The sequence below is a fragment of the Solanum verrucosum genome, unplaced genomic scaffold (genome assembly GCF_900185275.1).
Source record: "Solanum verrucosum unplaced genomic scaffold, falcon-dt-bn FXZP01000060.1, whole genome shotgun sequence".
NCBI classification, from domain to species: domain Eukaryota; kingdom Viridiplantae; phylum Streptophyta; class Magnoliopsida; order Solanales; family Solanaceae; genus Solanum; species Solanum verrucosum.
Window position 1 is genome coordinate 9,822,285 of NW_026020129.1, and position 15,981 is coordinate 9,838,265.

Genomic DNA, 15,981 nt, shown 5'->3' on the forward strand with positions numbered 1-15,981 from the left:
ATTTTCTTGAAAAAGGACTTTCTTTGTCTCTTTGTTGTTGGGAAGGAAAACATAATCCTTACGGTAATTTATTGTTTTTCAAGAGAGATGTAGTTCTTTTCTTGTTCCTTTTTTTTTTTTCTAAAAAAAATGACATTTGATTTGAAAGAACAACTGGCCAATGGCCTCCCTTTACGATTACATAGATTTTATTCTTACTAACTTTGTGAGGTAAAAAAATTGTTTCTGATAAACTTTCCTACTACTTTGTGAGGTAGATAACTTATTTCGGATGACTTATCCTAATACTTTGTGAGGTAGATCACTTGTTTCCGAGAGTGTTTATTCCTACTAACTTTACTTTGTGAGGTAGATAACTTGTTTCGGATGACTTATCCTACTACTTTGTGAGGTAGATCACTTGTTTCCGAGAGTGTTTATTCCTACTAACTTTACTTTGTGAGGTAGATAACTTGTTTCGGATGACTTATCCTACTACTTTGTGAGGAGGTAGATCACTTGTTTCCGAGAGTGTTTATTCCTACTAACTTTACTTTGTGAGGTAGATAACTTGTTTCGGATGATTTATCCTACTACTTTGTGAGGTAGAGCACTTGTTTCCGAGAGTGTACATAGATTTTATTCCTACTAACTTGTGAGATAAAGAACGTATAAGATTTTTAAAAGAGGAAATAAAAAAAAATACGCCGCTGCCGGGGATCGAACCCGGGTCACCCGCGTGACAGGCGGGAATACTTACCACTATACTACAACGACTTTGTTGAAAGTAATTGTCATCTACTTCTATATGTATCAAAAACATTTTTAATTTTTTTTTTTATCAATGCTAAAGCACCCTTCATTTGAATGTTTGTAAAATATTTATCCAAAATTTAATAGAAAATGGTTTCAATTTACACTTTACTTTTGTTGTTGGGAAGACATTGGTTTGCTTGAGCCACTAGTAATACTAATACCATAGGCTTCTATTTTCTTTGTTGAGCTGAAGATTTATCAAAATAGTTTCAGTGCTTTCTAGGGATAAGATCTACGTACACTCTTCTCTCTCCAAATGTCACTTGTGTTGTTGCTATCTCTATTGTCTTTATTGGAAAAGTATTTGTTAGTCTGCACTTTTCATCAATGTTTATGGTAACCAACAAGGAAAGGAAAATATACATTTTTCTTTAAATAAATGTTCTAAAGCTAAGGCTACACAAGAAATAATTACATTATTGCATACTCACCAAAATCAATCAATCAATCAACTATACCTCAATTCCAGATAAGTTTAGTCGCCTATATTAATGTTAATATCAAATTTACAATCATACTACAAAAGTAGGCATCCAGCATCCCTATATCCTCTCCAAGAAATTCCCGAGGGCTAGCTGACACACGGTTCAAAACTCGATGGATAATCAGCCTGAATGTTTCTATTAGCACTTCAGTTTCCTTCATCATCTGTTAGGTGCTCCAGCACAAAGGAAAATATCCATGTTAATCTTGAAATCATATTTTCTCACTTGGAACATTGCTGCAAAGATGCACTATGTTGAACTGATCTTTCCTTTGTTAGCTTCATGAAGGCAACGTTGGACAATCATCTTCCTTATGTTCATATGGAACCGTTTCTGTTTTAGGCTGTGGGATATCCAAAGAAAATATCTTCTTGAAAGATTCATAAGATGCAAAGAAAAGTGCTCCCTGGGTCATATACATGATCAATCTAGGACTCAAGCCCCTGCCATGAAATCAAGGTTCATTATAACCAGAACAAATAAAATGGTTAGCGTAAACAACATATCGACTATATATGACATGCTTTTAGAAAGCTGCTGGTATTCATTCAGCATGACTTGGTGACAGCACAGACAATTAAGTTACCAATATAGTCAGTTTGGTAGGATACCGCGTCCAACTGACTAATTTGCTAGAGTATGTTGCATCATTAAAAATATATTATGGGATGGGATAGGTGCGCGTATCAAATATTTGATACACAAGATTGATAATTAAGTATTACCAGAAGGTATTATTCAATAAAATTACTTCAAAATACCTTCCAACCATTACCTGTAGAGACCCTTCAAACCTTCACGTTTTGCAATTTCTTGAAGTGTGCCGAATACACCAAACTGAGTCGTAAATCCAGGAATCTGCACGACCAAGACTTCCTTAGGAACTTTACAAATCAGATGCGCATATAGTGTAAACGGAAGATGTTAAGTACAGAAGCTGAAGCTTTCTCAAATAACAATCAATTAAATAGAAAAAAGGGATGGGAAACACAGCAGCTGAACACTTTCAGAAGGATTTAAATTAAACTATAGACATACTGACATCTATCATAACTAGAGTGAACAAGAAAGGAAACACATTGATGAATTACCTGTGTCTGTAATCTTGTCTTGACAACATCGAAGGGAGTTGTGAATAGTGCAGCAGTAGAGCCAGCTAATCCTCCACAGGCAAGCTAGAAGGAGGAGAAAACAACTGAGAAAAACCTTATTGTTTTGTACTAGACTATGAAACCAAGAACACTAAGGCTTCATTGCCTCAACTACAGACTTCAATCACTAAAACGATAACCTTGACCATCATTCCTTGAAGCCAATAGTAAAAGTCAGAATGTAAGTGCCAGCAAATTATCTATCATGAGCCCGATAATGGCAAAGATGAAGAGTAGACATAGGACTACTCATTAGTAAGAAAACTAACCGTCATTAGTGTGTCATTTTGGTTGCGCAGTTGAACTGATGACAACCTCAACTCCTTCAATCTTTCATATGTATAGAACTGCCAGTCAAAATGGTAATGTACAATAAAAGAGCAATAGAAGGCCAAAAAGAATGATGTCAAACTTGGATGAAAGAGAATATAAAGCAATCAACTTCCTGCTCCCCGATTCTCTCCAAAAGGGCACAGAGACAGATTGCTAAAGTCAAAACTTACCTTAATGATTGAGTGTGGAATATTCCTCCAGAGTACAGCTTTCCATCCAGCATACAGTGAAGGCAAACCACCACTTCTTATAATCACAATTAAGGCATCCCTGAGGATGCAAAAATGAGAAAGCAAGATGTTGTCACCTGTCAGTAGGTAATAATAGTCCTCCCCTCCGTAGTGTACTGAGTTAAAGCAGCAAATGACTATAACAAAACTACTGGGTTAAAGTAGACCACATAATGATGGTAGGCAAGAAACATAAGTTCCTAGCTACATTTCGTCTTATTTAACTACATTCAAATAGTGTTTGATGATTTATAATGTTTAATGCTTTGTGCTTATTACATGTGTTTTGGTTGTAGGACTTGTTTCTAAGATTTTGAGCAATTTTGGAGCTTAGATAGATGTCTTGGTACTTTGAAGTCTAAGTAGAGGTCCAAGAGAATTCAAAAGGAATAAAGTTCGAGGTTCGAGATGCATGTGAAAGAATGAAGTAGATGACGACACTGGAAAATCGCTTGGTGCGCCGTGCCTACCTTGTGTGCTGCTCTCCGCCGAGAAATCCAGAGGCCTGGAAAATTGGCCTGGCACGACATGTCGCGTCAGGCTTTTTGTTTCCAGATTTTTTTCAAGTTGTCTTTTGAAGGGTATTTTGGTCTGGGACCTTTTGTACATGGTATAAATACTCCAAAAACGCAAGTAATAGGGATCAGCATGTTGGGAAGGCAGAGTAAGCGGTAAGGGTTGAAGACAACGGATTTCAATACTTCCATCATCATTTCAATTCAATACAGCAGTTTGGATCGATAGTTGGTTGTAATGAACTCTAGTTTTCTTTCTTCTTTGACTATGTTGTCTAATTTTATGGAGTAGTTCCTCGTAGGGTTTGTGACACATGGTGTTTTAGGTGTAATTCATGGATTCAACTTGCTTAAATTGTCAGATTTTGTTAATGGAGTTTGAACGATACACATAATTATTCCTTATTTAGTTTAATCAAAAGAGAAGCTTCGCACTGACAATCTATGCTACTAGATTATGATTTATTATAACAATTTTTTTCAGTAATCGAAAAAGCTTCTTGAATCGTTCTTCAAATTAATATAGGAAAATATTCACGGGAAGTTTTCCTTTTACATCCATTGGCTTATTCTTGCAAATGTTCTTCAGCATTTAATTAGTTGAGTCTGAAGATATTAAATTCATTCGAAAGACATATCCTAATATAGTGGACATGCTAGTCAGTCATTGAATTTGCCAAAAGCAACGAAAACTCAGATAAGAACCTTGAAAACAAGTTGATCCTGCTTATTTCTTTTGCACCTGTCTAGTCATTATCCCTTAATTCTCCTATCAATCGTTATTTCATAATTCCCAAGTCCATTTAAATCAACACTAGTTAAAAGTATATTTGTTACTCATGGTGTAATACCACATCAATTTACAGTTAATATTTTCCATATAAAAACTTAGCAAAGTTCGTTTGAAGCATTAATTGTACCAATCCATGTGGAGACAATAATTATTCTATACTATATTTGACTAGCGAAGCGCTTGAAAATAATGTGTAATTTGTGCTCGTCACATAACAAAGAAGCATAAACTTAAGACGTCAATAACCCTATTAAGGTAAATCAAATATTCCCTAGTTTACTTTTTCCTGTGAGTTATCTCAATTTTGTGAGACAGATTTCATAATACCGAGGACCAACTGAAATTTAAACATGTAGTAGCAACAAAGATCATATTGAGGATTTTCTTCAATTCTATCCAGGACAGACCTTGAGGAACATATGAGTATAATATATATATTGAAAAAGAACATGAGGTTCAGGATACTTGGGCAACAGATGCATACTTAAACACAGACAGGAAGCACTCAAGGCTACGAGCATTCTCATATCATTAAACTGTGGTAAACAGAATCAGACAGATCCAAAAGCAGGTGGAATCAGATAATGGGATGACTAATGTATTTCAGGAACGTAACTTTACCAGCAGTTTTTATAGTGCGAGCCCACTTGCATCTGTTGTTTTATGCGCTCACTCGGAGTGAAAATGAATGAAGTGGCAATGCTTGCACAACCCCCAGCCAAGCAGTGTGCAAAAGAGTGGCATTCCTGTGTTAGACATGTGTGACATTTAGGAATACACCAATTTCCTTTGTAAAAAGAATCATACAAACGGAAAATATATCTATGATTACCACAGGACATAGACCAGTTTCTCCTTTACTAATTTATAGAAATTATAATAACTTCGCAAGCCTAACAGTCTCCTTTCATTTATTTTTCCAATTCCATTCTCGGCTTGCTTGGGTGGTGTGGACAGCAATTCTGAGGGGAAGTTTAACATAAAAGGGGAAAAAAGAAGAACACAAAACATTCACCTTAGGAAAAAGAGGAAGTAAGGCCCCTTTCACTGATTCGTATGTAAAGGTGTAAAGTGCAGATATTGGTGCAGACGAAGCAAGATTGGTCGAAATTCCCCGATAAAGTGCTGTTACTCCTGAGATAAGTTGACCAACAATTTCAAAGGTCAAAACATAGGCTCTAAGAAAGAGAAGCATCTCACTGCATGTAAGGAATTGTCATATTGAAAAGTGATGTACAGCTTCAAATAAATATACCTCTTTCAGAAATAAATGATCTGCCTATATAATAAAGTGGCTTCTGATCATTGGGGCATGACTGAATAACAGTCTTAATTGTGTCAACTGGATGAAGACAAAGGCTGACAAAAATTCCAGCCATTGCTCCTGCAAAAGCATGCTCTTGTTTTGCAAGTGCATACCGAGGCTTTTCCTTTGCCACAGAGATCTGTACTTCAGAACTGAGCTCTTCCTCCAGTTCTACTTTTTCATTAATGGCAGAATCATATATGTGATCCTTAGCATTAACTTTGTCATCTACACTAGCAGAACAAGTTGGAATGACAGAGTACTCATGGAAGACTGACTTATTTTCGGAACATGAAATCTCTAGTGTGTTTGACTTTTTGTCATGAAAAACTTCATTATAGTGCCTTAGAGATGAAGTGCCGGTTGACACCCTGTCGATCTCGTCATGCTTTGCGATCTGATTTAACAATGAACCAGCAGGCTCTTCCCTGTCAGTCTGGCCATCAGCATTTACTGTATCCACAACTGAGCAGCAACTTAAAGGACTGTTTGTCGTGACTTCTATGGTACATTTTCTGTTTTCATGGCATCCAATACTAGCACAATTTAAATGTTGCTTAAATTTCAGTAAGGATGCTTCATGCATCCAACCATACACATTCTGTAAATAATTGACGAAATCTTTTGCTTTCCGAGTTTCTGGATGCATGGTAGATCTGTCATGGAGGAGACTCTGCAGAGAAGAACTTCCTAAGAGATGACCAAAGAATGAGACTTTCTGGTTCGCTGTTAGTCGTTCCACATTTGCAAGCAGTAGAGGTGAAGAATCTGTATCACTATCCACATTGACAGGTATTGAGTGATCAGGAGGTGAAAAACAAACACCAGAAATTTTATCTGCAGTGGAGTAACCAAATATGTTGTTTTCTTGGTGATCAGTATTATTGCATCTAGAACTTGCTTTAGATAGGATTCGTGTAACAGGGCGAGCTGCAGAATCCCATATACTTCCAACTGCTGATATGAGCTCACTTGTGCTCATTATCTCAGAAGATTCAGAGTCAGTATTTTTAGGGTTCTCCTTATTTCCAGAAGAAATAGGGGCATTACTTTGTCGGTCTAAATCAGTGATTTCAAACAGTGCCCCATCAAGTAGATTACACCTGTATCTGATTGAAGGTTTGTCACTTTGGCGTGGTTGACTTCCCCCAGCCATATTATCACAATGATTTAAAATGTTCTCCAAAACATAAAATGCTAGAAGATTGCCAACTGCAATGTGGATGTAACCGCATTATTACTATTATTATTATTATGTGAAAAAGAACTAGTTTATTTGCACACAAACATCATAGAAACTAAAAAGTAAACAAAACAAATTGGTGCAAAAAGTAACAAAACCAAGTAAATCATCCAGCAAGTTCATTTAAGCATTGGTGTAAAATAGTCTTTATACATGTCTGTACATGTTCCTGCCTAAGATGTTTTTCACCCGATTATACTAGATGCTATAGTTTAAGTTGTAAGATTGGAATCATAAACTGAGCATAATATTGAGCTATCCTCCTTCACATTGAATGAAATTGCAATACCAATTGCCTATTAGCTATTAAATATGCTTGATGTTATGCATTATACATTGCATATGATCAGTTCATCACAATAAATGCACATCAAAGCTCTAAAATAATAAATAAAAGCTACTAGTAGTATAAACATCATAATTTCCAGAAAAAAAATCCCCGTCTTAAATAGAATTTCTAAATGTAACACTTACCATTTTAGGAGAACAATAGAGAGAGAAAAGGATTTAAAAGTGTTTCAAGCGATTTCAATTACTCTTATGATCCTTGCATTCAATATTTCTATGACAGCACAAAGCTCATAGATAAATGATAAAGCATTCTTAACCGAATTCATTAAAATTACTTGTAGATCAGAAAACAAAGGACGTGCCGTTACCTGTCAAAGTTTCCTTCCTCTACTAGTCCCAAGCCACTAGTTCCATTGGACACAGCAAATCAAGTAGTAACAAATTACACCTGACAATAACGTCAAATTATAAATTTGAAAATGGACATTGCCAATCAAGAAATAACAAATTACACCCAAACAGTAACATCAATTGCATATTTCAAAATAAAGATTTACAGGGAAAAAAAATGAAACCTCTAAAAACTATACTAGAATGAAATTGTTCATCCTAAAACTATACTTCTCAAGCTTCAAAAACATTCCTAAGAACTAAAAGGCCAATATCTTTTTCTCTTTTTTGATACCCCATGGTGTTCAGGCAAGCTTGTGCAAAACTAAAAAGTCGATTTCAATGCTTCTCTTGATTTCTCTTGGTTCATCGACAACAAACTACGAGTAGTATACATAAAAATACAAATATACTTGTCAAAATACAACAACATTCATAAAAATCAAAACTTTTTCCTAAAACCAACTTGAAATTGCCCATTCTTGAATTGTCTTTATGATCCACAATTAACAACTAAGTCTTCAATGATTCTTTGCTTGCTTTCTATCAGGTTATCAGCAAACCCCACTATGAGAAATACATATACTTGTCAAAACACAACATTCATAAAAATCAAAACTTTTTCCTAAAACCAACTTGAAATTGCCCATTCTTGAATTGTCTTAATGACCCACAATTAACAACAAGGACTTCAATGATTCTTCCCTACTTTCTATCAGTTTATCAGCAACCCCGCTATGAGAAATACATAAACAAATACAAATATACTTGTCAAAATACAACAACATTCATAAAAATCAAAACTTTTTCCTAAAACCAACTTGAAATTGCCCATTCTTGAATTGTCTTAATGACCCACAATTAACAACAAGGACTTCAATGATTCTTCCTACTTTCTATCAGTTTATTAGCAACCCCACTATGAGCAATACATATACAAATACAAAGTTACTAGTACCTGAATGAAATTGACTGTTTTGTAGCAGCTGAAAACAATGTGCCAAGAATCATCTTTCACCTGGGGCAAATCAGAGAGAAATTGGGTGCAAATTTCCCCCCTGTGACAGCCCCAAGTTAGTAGGGTTTATGAAGAAAAAAGACCAAATTCAGAATTGGGATGTTTCAGCTTCCATAGTCCTATAATTTGTTAAACAATGAGTCGTGACAGAATCCAGAGTGTCACTGTCATCTTGTTTTTTTTCCTTTTAAAGGGAAATAGTTTCATAGAAATTTCTTGTGCATTATACGTTGTACCTCATGGGGTTTATGTTTTTTTATTTAGGGTTTATTACATAGTTTCATCTAATGAAGATATCACCATTTACATATTTAGAAATTAAAATTTGAAAATAGTTTTAAAAAAAGATCATTTAGACATATTAGGATAAAAATTGGTTATGCTAGAACTAGTTATCATAATATTATTTCTTATTGATCGTTTAATTTTGATATTGATTTGTTGGTCACCATTTGTTTTTTAATTTTTTTAATCTATATATTATGTGATATGAAGATATATTACAATAGTGAATACCACTGTTGGTTATGTCACAGTGGGCCATGGTGCCAAAGAAATCTCTGCTAGCTTTGGCCCCAAATTGCTCACTTTCTGGTTCAATTACAATTTCAAATGGGTGGAATATTTCAATACTTAGCGAGCGTTTGGTTCCAAATTTTCAAGTATTTTTGTCAAATAATATTTGGGTCAAGTTTTTCTCAAGTTAATCCCCTTGTGTTAGGCCCAAATTTCCCCAAAAATATTTGACTATTTCAAAACATATGATTTATATTCATAAATTCTAAAAACTATTAAAAGTATCTATAAGTTTGTAGATAGAGTGACATGTTAATAGATAGAGTGATAGGTGACATGTTATCAAATAAAAATAATGGATATATATGGTAGATAAATATTAGTTTGATTCGGTTATAATTACAATCTATTAAAAAATTATATTTTTTTCTCAATTTTATTAATCAAATTTGAATTCAAAATGATGGATAATTTTTAACTGACCTATAAAATTGCTTGCACTAGTATTACATTCATTTGATGATTCTGTGTTATGGACACTAGCCATTAGACATGAGATTTCCTTAGAAGATTCGAGTTCTTCCCATTATATCTTGTTCTTGTGAACCTCAACGATATGTGGTGTTGATTCTCAGAATCGATTCTTCTATTTCTTCTCCCCACACTAGTAGTATCTAAGGCTTGATCATTAGCCACATACAAGAATGACAACACAATAGGTGATTCAGGTTCCTGAATTTGATCACAATTCTCCTTTGTTTACTCTGTTGTCTTAGTTTCTCAAAATTAGACTTGTAGGAGAAATAAGCCTCTTTAACACTGTCAAAAGTTCCTACTCATACTTGCTTATGCCTAATTTGTTCTGTAATTACAGTACCATACCTCCCAGTCTTATCACTTCATCAGATTTAAAAATGGTTCCATCCCACTTCAATAATATTCAGACACAAGGGATTCTAGTAATAATAATAATACAGGATTATTCAGAAAACTATTACAGGATCCTATCATTAGCTCTACACATTAATCATTTCACCTATCATACAGGCTAACTACTATGATAATTACAGTAACTAACACTCCTGATCAAAATTTATCGTGTTTTAGGGATATTACTACAAAGCTTCATCTCTTTTCGAATTGAAAAACTTGAATATTGCAGGAGCATGATAACTCCATCCATGTCAAATTTCAAAGTATTTGTAACCGTCATCAGAGTTGGTCATTCCCTCTTCCCAATCACCCATCCGCTGACCACCAAAAACAACTTGTTGGATGCCTATATATCTGTATAGTGAACAACAAATGTTAGCATGGCATCTAAGCTTCAGAAGATGAAAACCACTTATAAAATCGAGTGCTTACTCTGAGCTCAATACAGTCAAGCAATTGAGAAGAACATCGATTGAGAAGAAATCAGCTGTGCCAAGATCCACCCTGTTATGCACATGACCAAGTTGATATAAGCAAGTTTTGCCATACACGAGTAGTGTTACAAATTACAAGGAATCATTATTGAAATATGTTTAATCGGAAAAGAAGAAAAATGGTGCAAAGAAATGCATACCAAACTCTTGACCAGTTGTCCTGGAATTCAACATTACTTATGTCATGGAATGATGAAGGCATCACGTTGAAACCTTTTTCTGCATCATAAAGAGGATTGAATTCCATTGATGAACCCCCCAGCTGCATTCATTTAACACAAACTTGAACCTTTTTCTGATCATGTTGAGGAACTTTCTATTCTTCGCAAAGTATAATTAAGAAATGGGGGATGAATGAATGAATTGATCATGAATAGAACCAACAACTTACTACAATTACAACCTGACTGGACACCATCTTGATTTAAGGTAGGAAAACTTTAAAACACATGTGATTGTAAGTACTTAACTTAATTTTTAGTTAATTGCTGAAGTAGAGTGATAGGAAGAACAACACTTAACAGCAGCAAAAGAAAAAAGAAAACCTAAATAAAATCTATGTTGAGCGGTGAATTCACCTGCAAATTAGATGAGTTAAATGCACCTAAACGTCCCATGACATACCATGCCTGGATAACCTGCCAATAGAAGCACAAGATATTTTGAGATATCAAACCCAAATATACTAAAAAAGCGTGAAGTAATGTAATATGAGAACAGAGAAGAAAGCAGTAAACATACACTACCGAAAATGTTAACGTCTCGATCAGATGGTGAGCCATAGAGTTCAAACCATATGTATGAATCAAGAGGATTAAAACTGTCAATTCAAATAAGATGCAGTAAGTGATATGCATCTAAACAAAATAGCAAGGAATTTGAAGGAAATTTTCCACAAAATATATTTCATCACCAACTAAAAACGAGAAAACATTTTTCAAGGAAAATATTTTCTTTCATACCAAACACATTTATTGCATTAAAACAATAAAACCTATAAAGATCAGCAAACAATATGCAACTTACTAATATCAATAAATATATGATGTGTGAACAACAAATAGGAGGTATCATATTGAATAATTGTCAAGTCAAACAAACATGACAGACACATCCAGACCTTTCCTGAACTGTCTTTTAAAGTTTGTGCTGAAACTAGACACCTGAACCCTGATAGGCCAAATAGAGATTTTAAAGAAAGTGTTAGCCCATCCAACAAACAAAAGTTTGACAAGAACCCTCTATTTTAAAACAAAATAACCCTGGAAAAGCTCTAGCAGCTCAGCCACAAGTCTGACTACACAAGAAGCGAACTCCGGAAGATGAAGAAGAAGAATACGACCTAGCCTGGTTATTCTTCCCCACTTTCCTGCTTTAAATTTATTTACTCTAGTTAAACAGAACAAACAGCTAGAGCTCAAATAGAAAAATCACATTTTACCAAGGAACTTTTAAAACTTCACTTGATTATGTTTTGAAGGATGCTATTCATATATCTAGGAGATAGTGATAGAAAAAGAAAAATTGGAGTTAGAAAACAGAAGAAGCATGAAGTGTGGTCAGAATTTAATTACTCTCTAAAGCTGACTTTGAATGAAAGCACTGATCCTGTTTTAGACTTCTGAAAATTTTGGCCCTTTGTTCGAACTCTCTCTTCGACCTATCAAAATGGAGAAAAGGAAACAAGCAGATTTCAATTGGAAGTCATAATTCAAAATCTAAAGTGAACTGAAATCAATGAAAATGTGGAATATCTGCAAATGGATGTCTGTCAAACCTAACTCAAAATCCCAAATAAAAATTACACCTACCTTTTTCCTCATAAGCTCTGGATTGCCAATACTATCACCAAGAACAGCACGAAGCTCTGTATCATGTTTACAGGCATCTTCCAACACTCTAAAAATAACATTTTTAACATCAAGTCAATCTCAAGGACACAGATGAAGTAAAAGTGAAGATCAAAGCAATGTTGGCATCCTAATGGCAATAACGTTGCATGGACTCTAGCACTCTAGCTTGTCTGGGTTCCAACTTCCAATCAACAAAGGGTAAATCAATATGTCATACACACACACATACTTCACAAGCAATGCATTTCTCAAATTCAAAGTATTCGGCCTCGGAAGCTTTCCTATGTGATTAATTTTTCTTAGAGATACTAAAGAGTTACAGGTAAACGATTTGTGTGAGATATGGTAATCATGAAGTATCAAATACCATTTTAACACAACGAATACATATAACATCAAATAACGGGTAAATCTATAAGGCATTCAAGCACACATACTTCACAAGCAATGCATTTATCAAAATTCAAAGTGTATTCTACCTCAGAAGCATTCCTATGTGATCAATTTTTTCATAGGGGTATCAACTAGTTACAGGTAAACCATTTGCACGGGACAGAACAATTACATATAAACATACAACATAGCATCAAATAAGTAAAGTAGTTAGAGATATACTTTGCCCAAGCTGGGTAATTGTGAAGACGTTCATACTCCCGCTTCCTCTTCTCCTCCCTAACCTTCAACAACCTCCTTCCTCTCGCCGTAGTACCTGACCCTTTGGCTGCTGCTCTCCCACTACTAATATCAACATAATCATCATTTCCTTCACCAATCGAAGCTGTAGATTTTGCAGCAGCAATGGTGGAAACAACAGAAAGTTCTCTATTACTCATTGGCATTACAAGTAACTGGGCAGCTAACAATGGACATGAAGAAACACAAGGCTTCCATATGGGGTTGAAAAATTGTTGATTTACAACAGACATATCTGCATAAAAATGGAATTGCATTAAGGGTTTTATCATACCATAAACCCTACAAATTTGGGTTTACACAGAATTCAGAGAAAAAAATGAATTTTTCATATACCCAAATTCAAGAAAGTCCCAGAAAATCAACACAGAACTCAATTAAATACAAAAAAAAACCTACCAAAGCTAATAATTTCAACACAGAACTCAAAAAAAAGTAATCTTGATAACCTTTTTGAGTTGTACCACTGGTTGAGATGAGTTCTTGAGCTAAAATCTCTCTAAAAACTGCAACTTTGGAGGATTGAAAAAGAGAAATCGAGAGTTTCTGTAGATAGGAACACTGTTAAATAATTTAATAAGATTAAAAAACTTTAAAATTAAAGTTTACTACACAAATGCATATTATACATTTATTGAATAAATATAAATAGTGGAGAAAATAAATATTAATAACAATAAACAGTATGAAAATCGAAGTAAAAGAAAAAAATGAGTAACAATAAAATTGAAGTATAAGATAGTAGGAGAAAATTAGTTAATACTAGGGATAGAGAAATTTAGATAACGTCTCACTAACTACTAGTTTTCTACTGTGATTCTTGATTTTTATATTCTTATATCTAGTGTCATATTCTCAATAAGTTGTAAGTGTATCATGTCATGTATCATCATCTCTTTCAATTACTTTTTAAATACATTTACCGCTCCTATGATCCATCATCGTCAATTTCTCACGCCTCCTTTTCTGGTGCATATATGTGGATTTTCTCTTTACATGTTCGAACCATCTCTGTCTCATTTTGTCTATCACATAGGTTACTCTCACCTTGCCTAGAATATCAGAGTTCCTAATCTTATCTCTCCAAATACGTCCATATATTCATCTCAACTTCCTTATTTCATTATTTCATCTTTTGGATGTCCAAATTCATGATCGATCAACATTCAACGCCTCATATAATATACTTAATATAGCAATCACTTTATAAAACTTACATTACATTCTGGTGATACTTTCTTATCACAAATACACTAGACGCAAGCTTTCACTTTATGAATCCCTCAATTATGGTACATAAATACAGTGAATATTCAATGAACATATTCTACCGTCCACTTTTACTTTCTATTATATATTAAAAACTAGATAATGTTGTCCGTGCTATGCACAGCCCAATAATATAAATGGTATATTTTGGGGCTAATAACAGAGTTTTTGAAGCGATTGTTTGCGTGGATAAAGAAATAAGTTTTTTTATCATAAACTTGTACTTTCTTTGACGCTATTTAAGGCATAATAAGACTACCCACTTACAACATTTTTGAAATATTTTATGTTGTTAATTATCATGATTTATAGTATTTTTACGATAGATTCAGTTCAAAAATCAGTGGGATTTTTTGTATTTTTTTCAAAACATATTTTATATTGTCAATTATCATTATAGTATTTTTACACAATTTTTAAATATAAAAAAAACAAAAAAAAAATAAGACAAATAAATTAAAATGGATCAAATATATGTTATTTTTGTTGTCTCAATTTATGTGACACGAATGAAATTTGGAGAGTCATCCAAATTTTCATTTTAAAAAAAATATATTTTAAGTTATTAATTATTGTGATTTATAATATTTTTATGTAACTTTCAAATAACGTACATTACTGGTCATTTTGTCCTAATTTATGTGATATGGATAAAATTACAAAATTAACCCATTTAAAATGTCTTTCAGATATTTTAAGTTGTTAATTATTATTATTTATAATACTTTTTTGGTAATTTTAAAATGATATGTGTTATTTTTTCTGTCCCAATATATGTGAGCCTGATAGAATTCTGAGAGTCAACGTATTTTATTATATAGCTTTTAAATAGGTAATTATTGTAATTTTTAATGCTTTTTAAGTCATTTGTAAATGATATATGTTGCTTCCTTGATTGAGACTTTTCCATTTGTGACATATATATATATATATATATATTTGGTGCCCGTGCCAGCACGGGCCCAATAAATATTATTTTTTTTGTTTTAATTTATGTGATATAAATGAAATTTGAAGATCAATCAATTTTTAAAATGTTTTCTTAAAAATATATTTGAAGTTATTAAATTGTTGTGATTTATAGTATTTTTGCGTTAGTTTTGAATAATATAGGTTACTCATGTTTCAATTCACGTGAATAATCATAAATATTTTCAGTTGTTAATTTATTGTGAATTCTAGAAATTTTGACGTTATTTTCCAATAGTACACGTTACTTATTCTATTCCAATTAGTCAACCAAATTTCTTATATGATTTAAAAATATTTTTAATTGCTAATTATTGTGATTTATAGCATCTTTTATGTAACTTTTAATAATATATAATTTGTTCAAATTCATATGACAATGATAAGATTTCAAGAGTCAACGCAATAAAAATTTAATTTTTTTAAAAAGTTGTACCTCTAATATATTTTGTAGCTAAACTATACTCTCTCCGTCCACTTGTATTTGTCATGTTGCGTTTTTTGAAAGTCCATTTGACTAATTTTTAAAGTTAAATCAGATTGTATTAATTCGATATTTTAAACAAAAAATTTAAATATGCAAAATCTATACAAAAGTACTATAAATTGTAATTTTTTGCCAATGAATATGATGAAAAAACACATTGTAAAATATTAGTTAAAATTCTTATAGTTTGACTCTAAAAAGGAAATCATAACAATTA

General features: G+C 33.2%; 2 protein-coding genes and 1 non-coding gene across 3 annotated transcripts; all 3 read right to left on the minus strand.

Moving 5' to 3' along the window:
* Positions 1-684: 684 nt before the first annotated feature.
* On the minus strand, positions 685-756 carry TRNAD-GUC (transfer RNA aspartic acid (anticodon GUC)). The gene has a single exon. It is a non-coding gene; the product is annotated as a tRNA-Asp (tRNA).
* Positions 757-1,481: 725 nt separating this feature from the next.
* LOC125826841 (mitochondrial aspartate-glutamate transporter AGC1) lies at positions 1,482-6,878 on the minus strand. The gene is made up of 8 exons (XM_049506184.1): positions 5,558-6,878; positions 5,318-5,436; positions 4,924-5,048; positions 2,935-3,034; positions 2,701-2,778; positions 2,372-2,455; positions 2,056-2,138; positions 1,482-1,723 (listed from the first exon to the last, which is right to left on the minus strand). Exons 1-8 carry the CDS (start codon positions 6,762-6,764, stop codon positions 1,561-1,563), a joined length of 1,959 nt encoding a protein of 652 aa, XP_049362141.1. The 5' UTR covers positions 6,765-6,878; the 3' UTR covers positions 1,482-1,560.
* A 3,267-nt stretch (positions 6,879-10,145) lies between these two features.
* Positions 10,146-13,593, minus strand: LOC125826435 (uncharacterized). The gene is made up of 9 exons (XM_049505765.1): positions 13,489-13,593; positions 12,962-13,274; positions 12,305-12,392; positions 12,068-12,153; positions 11,235-11,313; positions 11,072-11,131; positions 10,634-10,755; positions 10,432-10,503; positions 10,146-10,353 (listed from the first exon to the last, which is right to left on the minus strand). Exons 2-9 carry the CDS (start codon positions 13,270-13,272, stop codon positions 10,251-10,253), a joined length of 921 nt encoding a protein of 306 aa, XP_049361722.1. The 5' UTR covers positions 13,273-13,274; positions 13,489-13,593; the 3' UTR covers positions 10,146-10,250.
* Between the last annotated feature and the right edge of the window lie 2,388 nt (positions 13,594-15,981).

Coding starts and splice junctions, on each gene's coding strand:
- LOC125826435 (XM_049505765.1), bottom strand. CDS start 13,272: ATGTCTGTTGTAAATCAACAATTTTTCAACCCCATATGGAAGCCTTGT. Junction 11,132..11,234: donor ACGTTAACATTTTCGGTAGT/GTATGTTTACTG, acceptor TTCTATTGGCAG/GTTATCCAGGCATGGTATGT. Junction 10,504..10,633: donor GACAACTGGTCAAGAGTTTG/GTATGCATTTCT, acceptor TGTGCATAACAG/GGTGGATCTTGGCACAGCTG.
- LOC125826841 (XM_049506184.1), bottom strand. CDS start 6,764: ATGGCTGGGGGAAGTCAACCACGCCAAAGTGACAAACCTTCAATCAGA. Junction 5,049..5,317: donor TACTTCCTCTTTTTCCTAAG/GTGAATGTTTTG, acceptor TGTCTAACACAG/GAATGCCACTCTTTTGCACA. Junction 3,035..4,923: donor TCGCACTATAAAAACTGCTG/GTAAAGTTACGT, acceptor TTGCATCCTCAG/GGATGCCTTAATTGTGATTA.